Here is a 21,667-nt window from a genome sequence, read left to right on the forward strand (position 1 = left end):
ATAATATTGCTTATTAATAGATTTTTAGTTATATTTCTTAATTGATTGGCTAATTAAATTTATTTACATATAATGCTGCCTACTTTAAGGCGCTGCCTTCCAAACTGTTTAGGCTGACTGCATTTAGTGCATTTAAACCAGGTCTACTGCCCGCTGACTGCTACAAAACATTGTCGATTTGCTGTGACTGTCAGCCCCAACGCATGTGGCAAGTTGCATGTGGCAGCTGTTGCAGCTACGCACGCTGAAAATGCAATTATCCAATTGCAGCCCAAATGCACTTGCTGCACTTTGGCTGCCTGCCTAGGGTTAGCTTACTGGCCTACGCTTAGGCCTAGACAATGCAAAGCGTTAGCTGCCACACACACACACAGACAGTCGCGACGCCTCGCTGTGGCACACGCGAAATTCAATTAGGTGCGCACTAAACAGCGCAACGATTTCGATTGGGTGGGAGGGGCGGATGGGAGCGAGGCGAGTCGAGTGGGCAAATCTGTGTGTTAAGCTTGCAACTCGTGCTCGGATTGCCCTTTGTTGTCAGCAGCATTGGACACATTGGCCTGTGTGGGCGTGGCACATCACTAGTTGAGCTGCCACGAGCTGCTGCTGCTGGTCGCCAAAAGCGGAAAATTCAATCAGAGCTGTAGGATTAGAGGCAGCATCAGCAACCCCCACCCCCACAATTGCATTAGGCATTCACTAGCGTTGTCTGTCGCTTTCTGTGTCTGCGTCTGGGCAACTTGCAACATCCGCATGGGATTTACTGCGTTAATGCAATTAAAAATTTAACAGTCAATTTTTTTTTTATATTTTTCTGCGATTTTTTGTTGCATTGTTGCTGCATTTTTTTTAAAAGCTATTGCTGTCTCTTTTGCTCACCCTATAGCCCTCTCTACTTTGGCTGCTTGTCTGGGTGTTGCTGCCGCTGATTGACTTGTGTTTCGTTTTAATTTGGTTAATTCAAATTAATCAAGCGAAGTCGACAATATTTGTAATTTTTATAACGCGAGTGCATTTGAGTGCATTTTATGGCACTTGCTATGCTTGTCATAAAAGGGGTTAATATAGCTAAAAATATGTTGAAAAATTGTATAAATAAATTGAAGAAAGGTTTACTGCATAAAGTGCTTATAACTTTGATTTTAATACAAATATTTGTATGATTTGTTTACAAATTTAATGCACAATGATAAGGCGAAAGCATTAAATAGCTTAAGCAATTTATTTGATTTCTTTATAATATTAATAGCTGTTTACATTTTAATTTCTTAAAAAAATATACACAAAAAATTAATTTAATAAATCTAGTAGCCAATTTCATAAGTTCTCGAACTGAAAAAAAATATAATAAAAATTGTTTACATAACTAAAATAAAACAAAATAAATTTTCTTTTAATAATATACACAAAAAATTAATAGAATAATTCTAGTAACAAATTTAACAAGTTCACGAGTAGAAAAAAATTAAAAAAAAAAATTGTTTGCATAGCTAAAATAATGTAAATGAATTTTCTTTTAATTCTTCTTTTTAATTGAGTAAATTTCCTACAATATACAAAAACAATTAATAGAATAATTCTAGTAGCAAATTTCATAATTTCTCGAGCTGACAAAAAATTCTACAAAAATTTGTTTGCATAGCTAAAATGTTGCCAATGAATTTTCCTTAAAATCTTATTTTTAATGTTGGAAATTACTTAAGTAAATTCCCACAATATATGCTTAAAATTAAAAAAAAGCTTAATTATAATTTCTAAAATATTTTATTTTATTCAAATTATGTCTCAATATTTTTTTTATGTACTGAAACTTATTTTGCGCTTAAATTTCATTTACATTTTTATATTAAGAGGTATTTGCAAGTCGTTTAAATTTTATTTCATAGCGAAAACAAAGTGCATTGGCACACACACACACACACATACATATAAACACATGCATATGCATGAATGCTTCTACTGTCTCTTTACCCCACTCTACCTACCACAGCTCCCCCTTCACCTACAACAAAAACTCAGCTCAGACGCATTTCCACTTTGTTGTTTGCTCAATTAATGCAATTGGCTCGCTTGTTCTGCTTGTTGTTGTTTTTATGTTTGTGACATTATTAATTTATATTTATATTACATTTCTCTTATTTTTTACAATGCATTACTGTCACAGCTGTTGTTGCATAATGTGCAACAGACACTGCTGTTGTTTGTAAATTTCATTACATTTTGATGCGTTTTAATTAATTTTCAAGTTTATTTTTTTTATTTTACGCACTCAACACTTGGTAAAGCAAAGGAATTTTATATATTTTGAAGAAGAGAAGATGTTGCACTTATAGTGAATAAAATAATAATAATAAAATATATTTTGAATAAGCCGAAACTTTGAGCAGCAGAGAGAGAAATAATTAAATAAATAAATTGCAAAGTTTTGCAATCAAATTAATTCTAAATAAATTTTAATTAAATTCTACTTGCATGTTAAATAAAATAAAAATATGTAATGTAACTATAAATATTAAATATAGTTGGAATAATTTTAGAATATGCAAGGAAACAATAAGAAAATTTATATTAACTTAAATAAACAACAAGACAAAATTCTGCATAAAATAAAAACCATAATATAGTTTTTATTAAAAGCTTAAAAATTCAAATTTAATAAAAATATTATACAGCGAAAAATTAAAATAAAAGTGTGTTTAACAATTTATTGCGAGATTTATCAATGAATTAATAATTTAGTGAATTAATAATTTTTTAATAAGTTTAGAGTTGGGTATAAAGCTTAGAAAAATCGCAATTAAAAATTAATTTAATCTAAATTTAGTTGATTTATTTGAAGTGCTGCTGATACTTCATGCATATCTAGTAAATAAAAATCAGAATCGAATACCCCTACCCCAAATTAACAACTAGCAACATTTGAATTTGTAATTAAACTTAGCCCAGCTTCATTTGAATTTCCAATGCCCTCGCAGCTGTAGCAAAATCTAATGCAGTCAGTTCAGTCTAAACTTGCAACACACTCATTAATTACTAAACATGATTTTTAGTTGGCTATATATGTGTATATATAGCTGTATGTTTTGTGCAATTTCCTGTGCTGGTTTCAATTGCAATTGCAATTAAAATTAATTGTGTACACATTACAGCTGAGAGCGCCGAAAAAAAACAACAACAAGCAACGTTTTAATTTATTTGAGTAAATTTTGTGAATTTTTATGAATTTTATTTATGGCTGCCACACGACGACGCACCGCCACGCCACGCCCACCGCCCACTGTGGGCGCACACACAAGTGTTAGCATATCATGTTACAGACTATTTCCGCCAAATTTACACACGCAAAATAATTTAACAGCGTCAGGAGTCAGAAGTTTGAGCGCGTCCTGGGGCCAGCTGCGCCGCCAATAAATTTCCATTTAGCACAGCAGCCCAGCTCGACTGGCTGGCAGCAACCAACGCACCTGACCATGTCGCACACATTCCATTCCACATTTTAGAGAATTGTGAGAATTTGTAATTTTGCATAATTGTTATATTTGGAAGTCCGTCGGCCGCAAAACTCATTTGCCAAATGGAAAATTGCCATTTCGTGTCTAATGTTGCACATGCGGCTCCCATGGCGCCAACACCTATAACCCCACCCCACCCCCACCCCCTTTTAGCTGCATTAAGTTTTAGCAGCAGTTTCAGCTGCCGTTACATTTGTTAGCTCTCGCCTCTGTTTATGTTAGTGAATTAATTTCAACTGAATAATTCAGCTTGGAATTATTTCGAGCCTCTCGACTCTAGGCATTTGCTCACTGTGTATTTTAGCCCAGCGCTTCGTTGGGCTCTGTTGACCAACGCTTTGGGGGGGCCTTAAAATGTAAATCAAATCGAAATGCTATTTCTGAAATTGATTTCTGAAATTTTAATGCAGTGCAAATATGTCGAGTTAGCTATAGAGTGTGTTTAAGTTGCAAGTAGCAGAGCTACGCTGGTGCTTATATATTTAATAGAACTATAAAATATTACAAAGATTGTATTGTATATGCGTTTGTTGTAAATATTTAGTTAGGTTCTTATATTTAAAATATATTTAGTATAATAAAATATTACAAAAATTGTAATTAAATTTTTAGCTAATTCTTAGATATAACAAATTCATATTAAGCTGCTAATTATTAAAGAAAAACACAATAATATTCAACTAAAGGTTTTTTCTATTTGGAATTTTAGGGATTAAATAAGCATTAAATATCAAAAAAAGTTACACTTACATTTATTGCAGTTAAAGAAAAAATTATTTATATTTATTATTATTTAAAAATTTATTTTATTATGTATTGTTCTTCAATTCTAAATTATTGAAAACTTTAACTATATTTTTTATTATTTATATTATTGAATTCTTGTTAATTATTTTGAGTTCAGCATGAGCTGCAAACAAACTAAGAGAAAGTAAAAGCTTTTCTAAAAAATAGCTAAAGTACCAATTAGATAAAACTATGTTGATATACATATATAAAAGTTATGACACATTGAAGAGCAATAAAAAAATTACAAACTTCATGCCGCTGCTTAGTAAAATATTTGGAAATATAATTAAAAATAAATAAGACTTTGATTGCAAATTTTAGGCAATTTGAATTTAGACTTAAAAAAAATTAATTTTGTTAGTAAACAAATTAAAACAGTTTGGTTAAATAAAGTTAAGCCAATAGCTAATGGAAAATAAATGAAAAAATAAAAATGAATGTTTAAAATAGTTAATTGAATAATATAAAGAGCTAATTTATATAAAATATTTATTTTAGGGATTAGCGAAAAAGAAATTCTTTGCACTTGAAAAATTATTTGAATAATATAAAGTAGTTTATGTAAAATAATAATTTTGGTTATTAATAAAAATTAAATGCTTAGCTCTTGTAGTTTTAAAAGATAATTTCTTAGTGGTCAGAAGGCTGGCAAGAATCTTATTATATATCTTAATATATCTTAGATACTTACTTTATGACTTAGAGTTGAGCTATGTGCAAATTAAATTTTGCTGCTGCCTCTCCCTTAATTTCTTTGCTCAGTTCTCACAAGTATCGCTTACCCTTACCCAAAGACAACTTTCCCATGCTTTCTCTAGCTGCTTTCTTTACAGTAGCTCTAACCTTTGCTCCAAATGGAATGCTTGAGCTAATTAAACAAACGCTAAGCAAGCAAAAGGCGCCACTTGGGTTTTTGAATCAATTGAATGCATATTGCATGCACTCATTCATTCAATTCGTTATTTGTTGTTATGGCAGTTCATCAAAATATGTACAGAACGACAGTTATATGTAGTTATGTTTGCATTGCCAGTTGATAGTTGAAAGCAAATGCAATTAATTTAAATCAATTGATTCGTTTGAGGACAATTTAATTGTATGCAGCGTCAGCGGGGCAGGGGTGTGGGGGGGCAGCGACTGCAATTGTTGCAAGCAAATCGATTGTGGAAATTATTTGTCATAAGGCCTGTAATTGTCTTTAATTGAATCGAATTGAGTTTGAGGTGCATTAAAAGGCGACGCCCAGCCCGCATATTGAAAAGAGTTTTTTATTTATTTTTGTATTTCGATTTTTTTCAATTGAATTGCAATTTACAAGCTGCGCCGCAATTTAACTGTGATTGTCAAGTAAATTAATCAAAATTACATGCAACAACATATATTTTACATAAATTTTGTATTTTTTTGTATTTTGTATTTGCAGCTCGGTCCTGCCGCTGCCGGCAGAGGAATGTTTTGCTATCAATGCCCGCCTGCGCTGCATCCCTGCGGACCGCATCCGCCGCGTTTGCCAACGCTCGATTATCCATTTGCAGCTACACATCCATGTGAGTAGTAGTTATAGATACAGTTACAGTTACACTTAGCAGCTGTGCTGACAAAATTAAATTTAGATAAAAAGCCAATGATAATTGTCGACAACGGATTATATTGTCTGTAACTTTCAGCTAGTTACATTAACGAATTATTCTATTAACAACATCGGTAGAGTGGGGTTGGGCTGCTGCTGCTGCTGCTGCTCGGGGACCCATTGGCATATCAGATTACAGATGTGCGCACATGTCGGGCGGGTTTTCTACTTTTGCGCCTTTTTTTCTTTTTTGTTGTTAGCCTTTGTTGCTTGAATTATGCGCAGCACAGTCGGTCAGAGGGTAAGTGTAAGCACAAGTGAGCACTCAACAGACAGAGAGAGAGAGAGCAACAGAGTGTGAGAGTGAGACAGTGCAACTGGCTTAGCACTTAATGAGCAAAGTCTGTCTGCAGTGCTAATTGCTTATGCGTCAAGTTCAAATACTTGCAAAGTAGCTCAAACCTTTTCCATTTGGGCTTATAAGCAAGTATTAGAGCATTTATTAATTAAAAATTAATTTTTTATTTATTTTAATTGTTAGCTTGCTTGCTTATAAGCTATAAAAATAATTAGTAAATTTAAATTTTAGAGAAGAGAAGATGGATAGCATAGTAACAAAATAATAATAATAATAAAATATTCTGAATAAAAAATATAACTCCATAATTTTCTAAACAAAATAAATTCTAATAAAATATTCTAAAATATTCTGAATAAAAATATAACTGCATAGTTTTCTACTCAAAATTAATTCTAAGTAAATTTTTATTAAATAATTATAGCATACTAATTTAAAGAAAACTATTTAATATAACTATAAATATTAAATATAGTTGTTATAAATTTCAATTCTAAAGGAAGCTTTAATTTGCCACTGAGTATTTATATTCATTAAATATAAAAAAGCTTTTGAAATTTTTATATTTTTTATATTAACACGTTTGGATTTTTTCATTTAATTATTAATATTTTGCGGCTGCTCAGAATATTGAAATTCTATTCTATTCTAAATACTTTATGATTTGACAATAAATATAATTTTATTGCTTAAACATATTTTTCATATAATTATAATAACTTATAATTTTTTTAAGTAATTTATAATTTGACAATAAACTTCGAAAAATTCAACAGTTTATTTCAAAATGTTTTAAAAATATTTAAGATCGGCTTTAAAGTTCTTAGTCGCTTTTTTATTTTAAACATTTTTTTATTGTTTCGAATGCAGTTTATGCAATTTTTAATTAATACTTATTTTGTTGGTTCATAGAAGAATTTATAGTTTGTCAATAATTATATTTATATTATCTAAACATTTAAAGTAAAAAATGCAGTTGAGCACTTTTAAAAAGTATTTAAAATTTTATAACGCGCTCTAATTTAATTTAAATATTTTTTGCTGCTAAGTTAATACTTAATACTTACTTAAAGGCTGCAAAATATTAAAAGCTTTTATTATATAAACTAAAAAGTTTTAATAATTTGAAGAAACAATAGTTTATATAATTTTTTATTTAATGCTTTTAATAATTTGAAGCTTTCGAGCAAACCAAAAGATTTATTGGAAGAGTAAAATATTATAAAAATGCCTTAAATTAAAATTAAATATATTTGCTTAATAGTTTGCTAGTCTCAAAAATTTAAATGCTCCACGATCTAGCAAATGACACTCAGCTTCGAATAATTGCAACTCGCATTGCGCTTGCCACAGCCAATGGGCGTTATGACAGTCATTGCCATTAAATGGGGCATGCGGCACAGTGCGGCAGCAGCAAGAAGAAGAAGAACCGCATGAGCAATTGGATTTGCTATTGCTCCCCATAACCAATAATAAACTTTTGGCGTTTTGCCTTTTGCCGCTGACAGCTGCTGGCCCAAACTATAATTGAATAAAAAATGAATAAAAAAAAAAAGAGCGAAATAAAAAAAAATTGACAGCGCACGAAGTGAAGCGGCAAGTCAATCGATATTGCAAAGCCAAAAGCCAAAGGAGTGGCAAGTTAAAGGCAACGAGTGTGGCAAGTGTCTATAGAGGGGGGGAGGGGGGTTTCATGCAATTATGCGGCAAAGCGTTAATGCTTTGGCATGCAAATTTTTTTTTTTCAAAATTTGTTGGTCTGGAATGCGCGAAAGTGTCGACACTCAACGATTTTAGCCAAAGCGTTTGAAAAATCAAAGTGCCAACTTGCCAGTAGTATCTATATATATATATATGTGTTTTTTTTTTGATTGATTTGTCAACCATTATGGTTGGATAAAAGGTGCCGACAAGCATTTTAGCAAATTGCAGTGCAGCGCGGCAGTTTGAAGTTTTTGGTTTCGGATTTTGGCGTAATGGGATTAGCTTTGGCACTTACGAACGCATTACGCTCAAAACTTACGTAACGTAAGCGTTTGCCGTTATTTATAATGCATGCCCGCACAGTCACGTAGCCCAAGCCAAAGGAGCTAATCAGCAGCTTTGGCTGGCTGACTTGTCCGTCAGGTGCAAATTCCATTTGCCTCTTGACTTATTTAATATGACAGACAAGCAACTCATACTTGCAACGTGCTGTGGCAGACACACACACAGACAGACACACACATAAGTGTATGCATATGCGTTAGTATTTGTAGCTTATTAGCTAAATTCCCACACATATGCGCTGGAATTTATGCAGGACATGCCTTTGGGCTGTCGCTTTTGATTTGAGCTGCTCAAGAGGCTCGAGTGTCACTAATGCAATTTATGAATTGAGGCTGCTTACATGATTATTAACAGCTACAGACAGAGAGAGAGAGAGAGAGAGAGAAGAGAAAAAGAGAGTGAGAAAGTATGCTTAACAGCTATGCGACAAATTTGTGACGCAGAGCAAATAATCAATGAATAAAATTTATATTTAAATATTTAAGTATATAAATCTATTCAAAAATCTTGCTTAAAAAATGTTATATATATTATTATGCACAAATAATAATTATTTTTATTTTTTTATATAATAAAATAGTTAAAATTTATTAAGCCAAATTTTTTTTATTCATTTATATTTATATTCAAACTTGTGAGCTCACAAATAAAATCAAACAAAAATATTTTGAAGTATTGTTTATTGAAATTTAAAAATTTAAATATAAATATACTGTTAGGATTAATATATGATTATAGTTGGGAATATTATGAGTTGAATTCTTATATTATAATTTAATAAAACTTTTTGCAAGCTAACATTATTTTATTGCTAAGAACTATTATTTTTATATTAGCTCTTAAGCATAAATTCCGAAGAAATATTAGGATATTTAATATGTTGCTTATTTTTATTTTGTATAAATGTATATTAAATTTTAATATTAACTTTTTGCAACAGTTAACTTTATTTTATTGTTAAGAACTATTTTTTTAAAATATAAATTATAAATAAAGTTAATATTAGCTACTTTATTTTAATATGCAGCTTATTTTTATTTTGTATTAATATATTATAATTTAATAAAACTTTTTGCATTAGTTAACTTATTTTATTGTTAAGTACTTTTTATTTTTTTATAAATTTGTATTCCTAAATTGCTAAGAATATTAATATTAGCTAACTTATTTTAATTTTAAATGTTGCGTATTTTTATTTTTTATAAATGTATATTATAATTTAAAAAAAACTTTATGCAGAAGTTAAATTCATTTTATTGTTAAGAACTATTTTTTGTTGTAAGTTGCAAGCATAAATTGCTAAGAATATTAATATTAGCTAACCTATTTTTTTTATTGTTAATTTTTTTATTTTGTATGTTTTGATTTTTAATGAATTTTTTATATAAACCTTAAAGATTTCGCTAGTTGTTGCTCTAATTTTAAAAAATAATTTTTTGAACCCTTTTTAAGTCTGAAATCATAATATATTAAAACACTGCTCAAAAATCAATAAATTTGCTATCTATGCATTAAACTTAAGATCAACATTTAAATCGAAATATTTCGCTGCATTAAAGCAAATTCCCTTGACAATTTTCCGCCACATTTTCCAACAACGACTGCAATGCCATTAGGAAAATTGAACAACAGCTTATGCTCAGACCTATATATATGTATATATATATAAACTGAGGTATCAACTGCGACACTTTGGCTCAAAATCAAAAGCGCGCTGGCATTTGCATTCGAGCTAATTCAATTTAGTTTTGTTTCCTGATTTTCAGTGAGTTCGTGGCTCGACACCCGGCTGAAGCACAAGCAGCTCAATTGCTAAACTAATTTAAAATTTTGAACGCGTGCGACACACACACACACACAGAAGAAATTGAAACCCTTGACGGGGTTTGGCAGGGTAGGGGAGGAGGTAGGCACATTGGGGAAATCAAGCAAAGTAAAACTGAATGTCGCAACGAATTTTTGTTAAGAACATTTTATAGCAAAAATGCAATGCTACAAAAAAAAAGAAACTATAATGAATGCTAATTTTAGCTGAGATTATATATACAGCTGCAATTGTGTGTGTGTGTGTGTATTGAGTGAAAATTGATTTTCAGCTGCAGTTTTTGTATAAAAAAAAGTCAAAGCTTGCATAGCAATCAACTCAGACATACAGACAAAAGTTGCAGACAAGTAACTTATAGCTACAGTTATATATACAAGCTGTCAGTGTGTGTGTGTGTGTGTGGCATGATTGCCAGGACTCGGCACTGACAACAGTCAAGACCAGAAATCCCTTAATGATGGTTTCGCTTGTTATGCCAAATGTTTAAAAATTGAATTATCTCCCATTACCCATAGCAGGCAGCTAACGAGCGGGGCGGCGACAGACAGACAGACAGACAGACAGACAGACAGACTGAGAGACAGACTGAGGCAAGTTCGTAGAGACAGCGACAACGTAAGCTAGAGAGTGAGCGAGTGAGATAGAACGAGAGCAAGCTAGAGGCCATGCCAGGGTGACTTTAGTTAGAGCAGCTCTTGTTATGCTCTAGAAATGTTTGCTAAATAGGGTTATATATAATATTATATAATAAACTATTACATGTTAAATATTTAAGCATATTTATATAATTTTATTTAGTTGAAAAAATGGATTATTTTATGCCTAAGACAACAAAAGTTGCGCAAGCAACAGCTAAAGAATTAGCTAACAGCTAAAGAAATATGGAAAATTATATTTTTTATATATTTTATTTTTTTATTCTATAATAAAGTATATAGATCAGCTTAAAAATATATAGTTCATAAAATATACAAAATGAGAAGCGCAAAGAGAGGTTGTTTTTTTATTTATATTAAAATTATGAGCAGCTTGCAAAGCTTTTATATTAAAAATGCTGGAAAGACTTAGAAATTGCAACAGATTAAAAACAGAAAATGAGGAAAATATCTTAAATTAAAAATGTAAGGCATAGAAAATATTTTTTATTTACAAGCTAAATTAAAATAAAAAATAATAAAATAACTAAAGCTGAAGAGTACTAGCAATAGCGTCGACCGATATATAATTTGTTGATCCATAGAAAATAATTAAAATCACATGCTTAAATAGTAAATTTAAACGCATAGAAATATACGAAATCAGAACAACAATAGCTTAAGATATAAACTTGAATTCTATGCAAAATGCGAAAATTCAAAAAATAAATACAGACTAAATTAATTATAAATACATCAACAGCCCGCAAAGTAAAAGTTAAAAAAAGCATTTCTTTTTTTTTTTGTATTATATAGCTTTATGTAGGTTTCACCAAGCGCAGAGATAGCAGCTTCTGAGCTTATATTTCTGATGAATGTTTATATATCCAACATTAATTTGTTATCATTATTTTTTATATGTAAACACCTTAGGTGATTTATTTATAAGCTCACATAACTTATGCTATTCAAACCCATAACGATTCAAACTTCGAGGGTATTTTGTTAGTTCAGCATGAGCTTTGTGCCAACCCCCGCTGCTGCTTTTGATACTTATGCCTACCATTTGCAGTTAGCTATTTGCTATTTGCTGTGTGTGTTCGAGCCAAGGGGGAGGTAACGAGCCGGAACTCTGCGTACTTTTTGAATCAATTTGCCAACAAGGATTTGTTAATCCTGTCTTTCTGACAAGTGCGGTTAGTTGAGTTGTTGTTGCTGCCAGGCTGACATTTGATGTTGTGAGTGGCAAGCAGGTTGATGCTTTCAGCATAAAATGCTTATTGAGCCAAAGAGTGAGCGGGTAGAGCGGGTGGTGGTTGCTGCTGCTGCTGCTGCTGAATGCTTTGGGGATTTTGTCGAAGCAACTTAATTGTGCTAATTGCCGTTGCCGTTTGCTTTCAAATGTTGCACACAAGGCAATTGCAAGGCAATTATTTGGCCCAAATCTGCAGCACACACAAAAAAGAATTTGATTTTGCTAAATATGTCGTTGAGTGCTTCGAGCCTGCCAAGCAGATTTTTCACTACCTGGCTAGCGTAATTAAATATTAACTAGAAGACTTAGCCATACACATAGCGACACTTTGAGACAACGGGGCAAACAACATTAGTGCGCATTATATGAGCTCTCCTGGGTCCTCCTGGGCGCAAATGAGCGTCAGCATCGAGCTTTGCCCAACTAACAACATTTTGCTGCTAATCGGATTAAGCGCCGCCCACGCAGCCCCACGAACCAAAAGAAATTGTTGACACAGCTGCTGCTATATAATATATATATATATAGTAGCTAGCTCTAGCTTATACAAAATTAAATTTTGCAATTTGCTAGCTAATTATTTATTTAAAATCAAATTGAAAAATTAATTTTACAACAAGGCACAGCGCACAGCAAAATTTCTACAGGCTGCAAGTTTTTTTTTTGTTAGCAGCTTTTGGCCTTTTTGTGCTTGGGTCAAGTGCCGCCTGTCAACAGTGTCTAGCTCTTTCACTCTCACTCTCTATCTCTCTCTTATACTTGTGTGTCTGTATGCTCAAGTCAAGCTATCAAAATATTTTGTAGCATAGCAAATGGCGCTGCTGCTAGAAAATTCAATTAGCCAACAATTTTTGGCAACAGCTGGCTTTCAACCAAACCAGCCCAGTCTCTGCCTTTTGGCCCCAAAAAGTGTTGAAAAATTTATGTATATGCATATTTAAGTTGTGAGACGCTTGTTGACTGGTTCTTTGACTTAGGCTATGGGGGGGTCTAAAAATAATTTGCATATATATTTTTCATTAAATAAAGTTTGACAGAGCATGAGCAAGCTTAGAAAAAAATTATTAATGGCTTTCGAACGTAGCTATAATGAATATAGCAATGCCATAGCAATGAATTTGAGTAGTTAGTTGAGCTTAGGCTTTATTATTAAAGTAAAAACAAAAGCAAAATACAGTTTTTAATTAATTTAAAACATATTTTTAGCGTTTTTCAAAAGTTTTGAAGCGTTTGATCTTATAACACTTGAGATATTCCAGTTTTGCTTAAGTACTTTGGAAAAAATTTAACTGACAAATTTTTAACTGCTAAGCAAAAGCTACTACAAATATTTTTAATTAATAAATTAAATACAACTAAGCATATTGCAGTCTTACTTATGAAAAAATAATTACAAGCAAGTTCAAAGAAGCTATTCATTATTTTGATATAAAGCTAAACATAAGTTAATAGTGAAAATATTTAAAACTGATAACAGAGTATAGAAATATAAATAAGTCAAAAATAAATTTAAAATATAATTGAATGCCATACTAAGTAACTCATATATAAATACTTATAAAATAGAATTTTGAATAACATAATCAATGCTTCAAAAAAATTTTAAAAGCTGTTTATTATTTGAAATACATAGCTAAACAAATTAACTCAAAGTGAAATTATTTCAAAGCTGTTTGCTTCATATTTAATTTTAAATACAGACTCTATTAAAATATAAATATAAAGTAAAATTGAAGATCATATTAGCTAACTTGAAATTAAAATTAGAAATATAAAAGAATGGGAACTATCTGAAAAATATATAAAAAAATTAAAATCAATTGCTCTATTAACTAACTCAATACTCTTTTAAATATAAATATAAAATAAATTAAACAGCTAACTCAAAATTAAATATAAAATATAGAACGTCATACGAACTATCTGGAATATAAATATAAAATAAAATCAATAGTCATATTAGCTAACTCCAGAATAAATTTAAAATATAAATAAATGCTCTACTAATTAATTAAAATATAAATACAAAATAAAATCACTTGGCTATCTAAACTAACTCAACTAACTTATGCTTAAGCACAGCTTAGAGCTTAGACAGCTTATTGACGCTCAGGCTCTCTCTCTCTTACTCTCCCTCTCTCTCTCTCTCTCTGTCTCTTCCTCAACAGTTTTGCTAGCTAAGAACCTCAACAGCTGTAAGTAGCAGTTGCAGCTGTAGAACTAAACTAGTTGCAGTATTAATTAGTTATGCTAGCTAATGCGAACACCTTAGCTTTACCGTTAGCTCTAACGTTGCTGCTTTGCTTACAGATACCAGTTACTCGTATCATCCTGCCATACACGATGAGACTTTTGTGCGGCGCAAGCAGCGACGTAATCGCACCACCTTCACCTTGCAACAGGTAAGTTGCAACAACAGCAGCAACTTGCAACAGCAACTAACAATAAATTTTTAAATAGCTGGAGGAGCTGGAAACAGCATTTGCCCAAACACATTATCCGGATGTATTTACGCGCGAAGATCTGGCTATGAAAATTAACTTAACGGAGGCGCGTGTGCAGGTAAGCAAACTGACAGTGCTCACTGTAGCGAGATTTTAGCCTAAAAAAAGGTTTACGCATTAAAATTGTAAACAAAAAAAGCAAAAAAGGCGCAAAATTATTATTTTTATTTTGCTTTAGCATAAATTGTATCAAATTTCAGCAACCCTGTTACGGTTACGCTGTCTGATCAAAGCTAAGCCCCCAACCCTCGCCTCACACTTTATCTTGAATCTTTCGCTCTATTAATAATGCATATGCATTTTTTTTTGTATATAAGCTCTATATATATATATATATAGAGTGGCTCTTGAACTTTTGAGGGGGTTAATGCAATAACCGCTGCGAGCAACAATTTTTATCATCAACTTTGGTATGCAGCACTTGCTTAACTTGTAAATATGCAAAGTTCGTTCAAACATTTTTAGGCAACTTTTGCTGCCCTTGGCTTTGGCTATATGCGGCATAAATCAAATTTACTTTTCAATATACAGTTAGCAAGTATATTATATTTTTAGATTGCGAGGCAGCAGACAATACAAAGCGAAAAGTTGCTGAGGCAAGTGAACAAAAGTTGGCTAATGTTATAGTTTGAGAAGCGCGTAGCGAGGTTGGCAATAAATCGCATTGGCTGAGAGCTTGCAAATCGAAAAATACTTGCTAAGAAAAAAAACATTAGAAAAATGAGTAAATGTTAGTTAATGAGAAGCATAAAGAGAATCTGAGAAATCGAAAAATACTTGTTGATAAATAAACAGAAAAAACAAAAAAGTAATAAAAAAAATATTAAAAATAAAACAAAAATAATATAAAAATCAACATATTTTTATCAACAAAATTGGGAAAAAGGCATTGCATTTTTTTTAAATATATATTTTAAACAAAATATAGACACATAGATTGATAAAATGTTAAAGAGCTTGAAAAAAAATTTCTTGAAAAATAAGCATATGAGCATTGAGAATTAAAAAAAAAAAAAATATAATGAAGCGGAATAAAAATATTTCAGCTTATTTTGCTTGTTAAAAAAAATTCATTCTGCTTATTTTTATTCTTAAAACAAATACATTTTTTCAATATTAATTTTAGTTTTTAAACTGAACTTTAATTTGCTTTTTAAAATCAAACTCAACAATTTTCATATAAATTTATTTTAAAATTTTAAAATCAAACTCAATAATTTTCATATAAATTTCTTTAAAAACACAGCAACTTTGTGAGAATTTTCAAGCTTTGCGCATTTAATTTCTTTAAAATCTGAACTCGGCAATAAATCAATAAAATCAGTACCTGTAACTTGGCAGCTCATCGCGCAGTTATCAATCAATATCATTTATAGGCATTAGCCGCGCAACTTCAAAGCACTTTGTCTTTGTCGCCAGGACCTAAGCCAGGACACCACTGATACATTAAGTAAATGAACAGCGCAAGCAAAAGAAAAAGCCCGAGCGACTGAAAATTGACAGCGCACGGCAAACAGGATCAGGTTACAAAACGAGGGAGAGCAGAAAATATACAAAACTGAATCAAATGAAGTACATAATAAATTTTATTATAAAATTTATTTGCGCCAAGCGAAGAGAATGTGTCAAAATGCGGTTGCACCCTCATCAAAATATTTGGCATTCATTCCATTATCGAAATCCCAGACTAAGCCAAGTCGAGAGCTAAAACAGGCAGTTTTTGCTTGTTTTTTATGTATTTTATTACAATTTTTTTGTTAGACATTTAAAGGTCAGTTTGTAAAGTTGGACAAGTTGACAGTGGGTGGGTGGGTGGTTAATTTTGTTAGGCTGACAAGTACACGTGTTTGCGACAAGTGTGTGCCATTGTTAAATAATATTTGTGACATTTAACTTGGCTGCAGCTTCAAAAGTATCAGCTTACGCTTGGGAAAAAAAAAACAAGTTGCGTAGCTTACTGTGGGTGGGTTTTGAGGGGGGGGTGGTACTTGCCACACACTTGTTTGCCTGCTAATTGTGCCGGAAATAGTCGCCACCAAAGTGTTTTATTTTTTATGCCTAGGCTACGTGTCTAGTTAGCGTTGCATCCTCATTAACTTTGCCACTGATCTCTCAATCTCTGACGCCGGCGTGGGCAACGTGCTCGAGTGGGTGGCAGCTGTGGCAACTTGAAGTAGATCCGCTAATTGTCAGCTGGCGTTGCAAGCAAATTCAAAGCTAATGCAAGCAAATGTCGCGCAAATTTAGTCGCCGCTTTCTAATCTGTGCAATTTACACATCAACAGACGCTCACTGTTCCGCTCCCCCCCTCTCTCTTGTCACTTGCTTTTGACTTAATTTGCATGTTTTAGTGCACAGGTTGTTAGCAATTTGTCTAGAGCGCCATAAATTTTAATCTGCTGCTTAAAATATTCGACAATGACAATGCGTTAAGTAAAGGAAATGCGTCAGCGTCAGACAGTGAGAGTGACTAAATAATATAAATTTTAATATTTGTTATGCGACAATTAATTTATTTAATAAATGGCTAGCAACATTTTCACGCAACATGTTGCTAAGATTCAATTCTTTAGCGCTGCTGCAATCAATTGCATTTTAATAAATTTTTAATATTAAATGCGTAGTCAAAGCAGTTAAAACTAAGTTTTTTTATCATTTATATTGATCTTTTGTATTTTAAGCAAGCAGCAACATGTCTTATTGCTTGAATTGCTCAGAGCGCAGCTGCACTCTCTTTGGCGCTGCATGCTGCGCTGCTTTTAATATAGAGTGCTGCTCAACTTCACACACATACACTTACGCACCTATCACGTAGCCCCACTGCTCAATGCAATATTGAGAGCGAGCGCATTATTATTGAGTGCGCTCTTTGCTTATCGCTTTGATTTGACCAGAGCACCGATCCACTCTTTTTGTTGCTGCTCTTCGTATTTAGCGCTGTTCAATTTCACACAAATACAGTTACGCATGCAAGCAAGGTGCCTTAGCTTCAGCTGTCTTGTAGCTCCAGCGCGCTCAGCGCTCAGAGCGTCGTGTAATGCTAAGAGCGAGCGCATCAGTATAGAGTAAGCCCTTTGTTAATCGCTTTGATTTGCACAGAGTGCAGCTTCATTCTCTTTGGCGCTGCTGCGCATCGTTTGATTTTTGAGCGCTGTTCAGCTTTACACACGCACACACTCACATGCAAGTGTGGCCTCAGCGCTCAGAGACTCGTGCACTGTTAAGAGCGAGCCCTTTGCTTAATGGCGACTGCTTAGCGGGGGCGAGAGCCGATCGGTATTCATGCAGTCTGTGCTTTACACACACTCACACACATGCGTGCAAGCGAGGGGCCGCCTCAGCTGCAGCTATTACAAGGCGCTCAGAGCCTTGTGCAATGTTGAGAGCGAGCGCATCGCAATTTTGAGTGAGCCCTTTGCTTAGAGAGCGCGCACCTATATAAAGGCGACTGCTCAGCGTGGGCGAGAGTCAGTAAGTGATCGGTGTTCAATCAGAGCAGACGTGTTATCATTTGATGTCAACAGTGAAAATGAGTGTATGCCATGCTTATATATATTTTTATTTATTTATTGCACATTATTGGCGCGCATTGAGCTATTTAAATATCATATGATTTATATTAGCTACATGGTTTATTTAAAGAAAATAATTATATGAATAGTATTTTAAATGCATGAAGCTTTATACTTAAGAAGTAATAGGAATAAAAAAAGCAATGGAATTATTAAACAGATTTAATATAGACTGCAATTAAATCTTACTTAGTTATTAATAATTAAATACACCTCTAAGGATTCAGATCTCTGTGCTTAAGATTAATAGTTGGTACTAGAAACATTTCGAAATGCCTAAGCAGCTTAACAAATAATTTGCCACAGTAAATGCCCATGCCTAAGACTTATCATATTAATATGTATAATAAATCAGTCGCTAAATATTCATGAGTACTTGCTGTTCGTTTCGAATTACAATAGCAAGTCTAATTCAATTGGAATTATATTTTTATGTGTGTAGCACCCACAGCTCAATGCACAAACAGCAGCCGCATATAATGCCAATAATTGATAATTTATTATAATCATAGCCAAGACATAGAGAGTGGGCGAGGTAAGCAGGGAGAAACTAGTCGCAGGGCTGGACCTGTCAAATAATTGCATTTGCTACAATAATCCTTTAATGCTGATCCAAGTTGAAGGCGAGCCAGCAAGAGTGAGTTTCGCTTTGCATTGCATATGCTTTTTGCCTGAGGCATGCAACATACACACACCCCCCTGGGGCAGGCAGGCGCAGGCTAAGGGGTGTTGGCTGCTGCGGTAGCCCAATTATTGTTCTTGCGGCAAAGGGTTCAACATAAATGCGTTTGATATTAACACATCTGTTCCATTCATTCCACTTGAGCTGCAACATCATCATTGCCGCCACTGCTGTCGCGCCTAATGGTCCGCACTTGCCACAATTACCCTCTAACCACCACCCCAAGTACCAATGGGTACTGCAGTGGTGTTTACTTTATTGTTTCCTTTTTTTTGTGTTGAATTGTGTTTTGCTTGTTGTATTTACACTTATTTGTTTGCCAAATCGCTTTTTATAACTTGTAACCACAATTATGCATTGTTTACCTTTTGTAGCAGTTGCTGACGCTATTGTTGTAGCTTTAAAATTATGAGCACCTTTGTCGCCTTAGGGTGTTCCCATAAACAAAACAAACAAATTAGTTGAAGCAGCTACTTGAGCTACTTGAGTTTAGCATTGATTACGCCAAGTTGAGTTTGAGTTTTGAGCTGGGTAAGCGTAATGAGCTTGACAAGGCTTCTTCAAGCTTGAAAACAATTTATTATAAAACAAATAAAAGACTTGAAAATTTTGAAATTATGTTTTTAATTTTAAATAAATTTTAAAATATACAAAACAGCTAATAAGCTTGCTGTTAAATTCCAAAATTGCGCAAGCATATATATATATATTTTATTTCATTTTTCAAAAGTTTGCTTTACTTAAAAAATAATTAAATAAAAATATTTTTAGTAATTTTTTAGCTGGTTAAGATTTATATACAACATAGCAGCATCAAATTAATAGCATTTCAAGCTGTAACTAAAATAGTAATAACTAAAAGTGTCGCTAATAAATTTATAGCGTTAAAAGATTTTTACACAGCATAAAAATTTAATTTTAATAATATTTTTGCATTCAAAATTGCAAGCATTTCATTGCTAAATGTTATAAAATATAAATATATATACAGCATTAAATTTATAAGGCATAAAAATCGCTAAAAAAATATATGCTGGCATATGCATATTAATAAAAAATTATAACTATTGTTGCCAACAAAATTTAAAGTGAGCGCCTTGAAGTATGCTTTAAAAATTTGTATACGCTGCTATTTTGCACTTAATTAGCAATTGGCACTGTCAAAAAGCAAATAATTAATAAAACACCAGCGGCAATGATTGTTAAGGCAAGCACATGCCCTACCACAGTGCTGTGCAAAAGTTAAGCGCCAAGCAATCAAGAAACTAAACCAAGCGAATTGAATAAATAAGAAACACGTTAGGGGTTAGCATAGGGGGGGCTGAACAGACAATAAAACAAAGCAAAATTGTGCATGAAATTATGATTGAGGCAAATACACACACACACACGCACACACATACATATATATGTGGAAATTATGTATGCATGTAAATATATTTAGCTTGGGGGCGCAAGTTCAGTTCAGACAGACGCACACAATTGTTTTTCATTATTCAATTTTTCGTTGCTAGCTAGCTGTCTCGCTCTAACAGCACACTAAGGGGGTGGCAACAACACACACAAAAAAAAAGTTTACCCAGCCATATTTTATTGGTAATGTGCTTATGGCATAAATATTGTATTAAGTAACTTTGGTGGGCGTCAACAGCAAAAGCTTCGAGTAAAGTTTTTTTCATTGGGGGTGGTGGCTGCTGCTGCTGCTGCTTGGGGGTTGCAATTTATTGTGCGTCTAAAGGGGGGTTAAGCAGTGCTCAAGTGTGGCAACAACATGGCGGACAAGCGAGTGAAAGAGAGAGCGTTAGCTACTGAGTTTTGGCTGCAGGCGCAAAAATGTTGAAATTGTTTTATGTTATGCGTTATGATTACAACAATGCGAACTTTCTGCACAATGTCTAATTTGAATTTTGATTAGGAAATTTGCTTAGACACACACACACACAGGCACACACACGAGCGATTGCAATCCCATTAGCTTTGGCAACAAAATGTTGCCGGAACTAAAAGCAAATAAAACAACAACAAGCAGCAGGAAACTCGCAGACTTCAGACTCGACTCGTGTATTGTCTTGATTGTAGCTCATTAGTACACATGTGTGTGTGTGCAACCCACCCCACCACCCACTTGTGCTGGCGCCTTTACCAATTTAGGCGCTGATTACAAAGCTTTCCCAAAAATGTTGTTGTTTGTTGTGTGCGCCCGCAAATTGAAAATCTGATTTTATTTGTATACATCACATACATATATATTTATATATATTGTATATATATGCTGCAGCTGAAATTGTTAAAGTTTGCTGAGGTGGAAAATTGCGTTTATTGTTTTTCTCTTTGCGCTTTGTTTGAAAAGTTTTTCAATTTTCAATTGGCTGCCAGCCAAGTCCAAGTTGGCAGCCATAGCATAAATAACATCATCATTGGCATAGCCAAAGCAATTTTCTAACTTTCTCTTACCTCCCCCCTTTGGCATTTTTTGTGTGTTTATGTCATTTGCCAGGTTTGGTTTCAAAATCGACGGGCCAAGTGGCGCAAAGCCGAACGACTCAAGGATGAGCAGCGCAAGCGTGAAAATGGCGAAAGCAGCAGCTCATTGGATAAGGTAAGTTTAGCCTATGATAAATAATGCTATTAGTGTTGGAAAATAATAGGAATATGTCACTTGAAAATTATTTTTAACTTAAATTTTTAAATTTGTTTGAGCAGCTTTAATTTTTAAAGTGGTGTCTTTGAATATAAAAATAGTTTTTAATTCAATTTATGCCTAGAGTTGCTTAAGACAATTTTAAATCAAATTAAAAAATATTTTAAAACTTTCTAAGTTTTGAATTTGAATTAGAATTATTTGCTAAAAATTTTTTTAAAAACTTCTTGCTATGTTTATTAATAAATGTTTAAAAGCACTACATTAAAAAATTC

The 21,667-nt window shown here is 32.9% G+C and overlaps 1 protein-coding gene across 2 annotated transcripts in view; it reads left to right on the forward strand.

The window, feature by feature from the left end:
• LOC108597270 (optomotor-blind protein) overlaps positions 1-21,667 on the forward strand; it is a 37,135-nt gene that overhangs the window by 5,783 nt on the left and 9,685 nt on the right. For both annotated transcript variants that reach the window (XM_017983734.1, XM_017983742.1), the window contains exons 2-5: positions 5,725-5,848; positions 14,304-14,395; positions 14,454-14,555; positions 21,249-21,350. In XM_017983734.1, coding sequence (XP_017839223.1) covers positions 5,752-5,848; positions 14,304-14,395; positions 14,454-14,555; positions 21,249-21,350 — 393 coding nt within the window. In that variant the 5' untranslated portion in view covers positions 5,725-5,751. The remainder of the gene's footprint in view (positions 1-5,724; positions 5,849-14,303; positions 14,396-14,453; positions 14,556-21,248; positions 21,351-21,667) is intronic.

Source organism: Drosophila busckii, chromosome 2L (genome assembly GCF_011750605.1).
Source record: "Drosophila busckii strain San Diego stock center, stock number 13000-0081.31 chromosome 2L, ASM1175060v1, whole genome shotgun sequence".
NCBI classification, from domain to species: Eukaryota; Metazoa; Arthropoda; class Insecta; order Diptera; family Drosophilidae; genus Drosophila; species Drosophila busckii.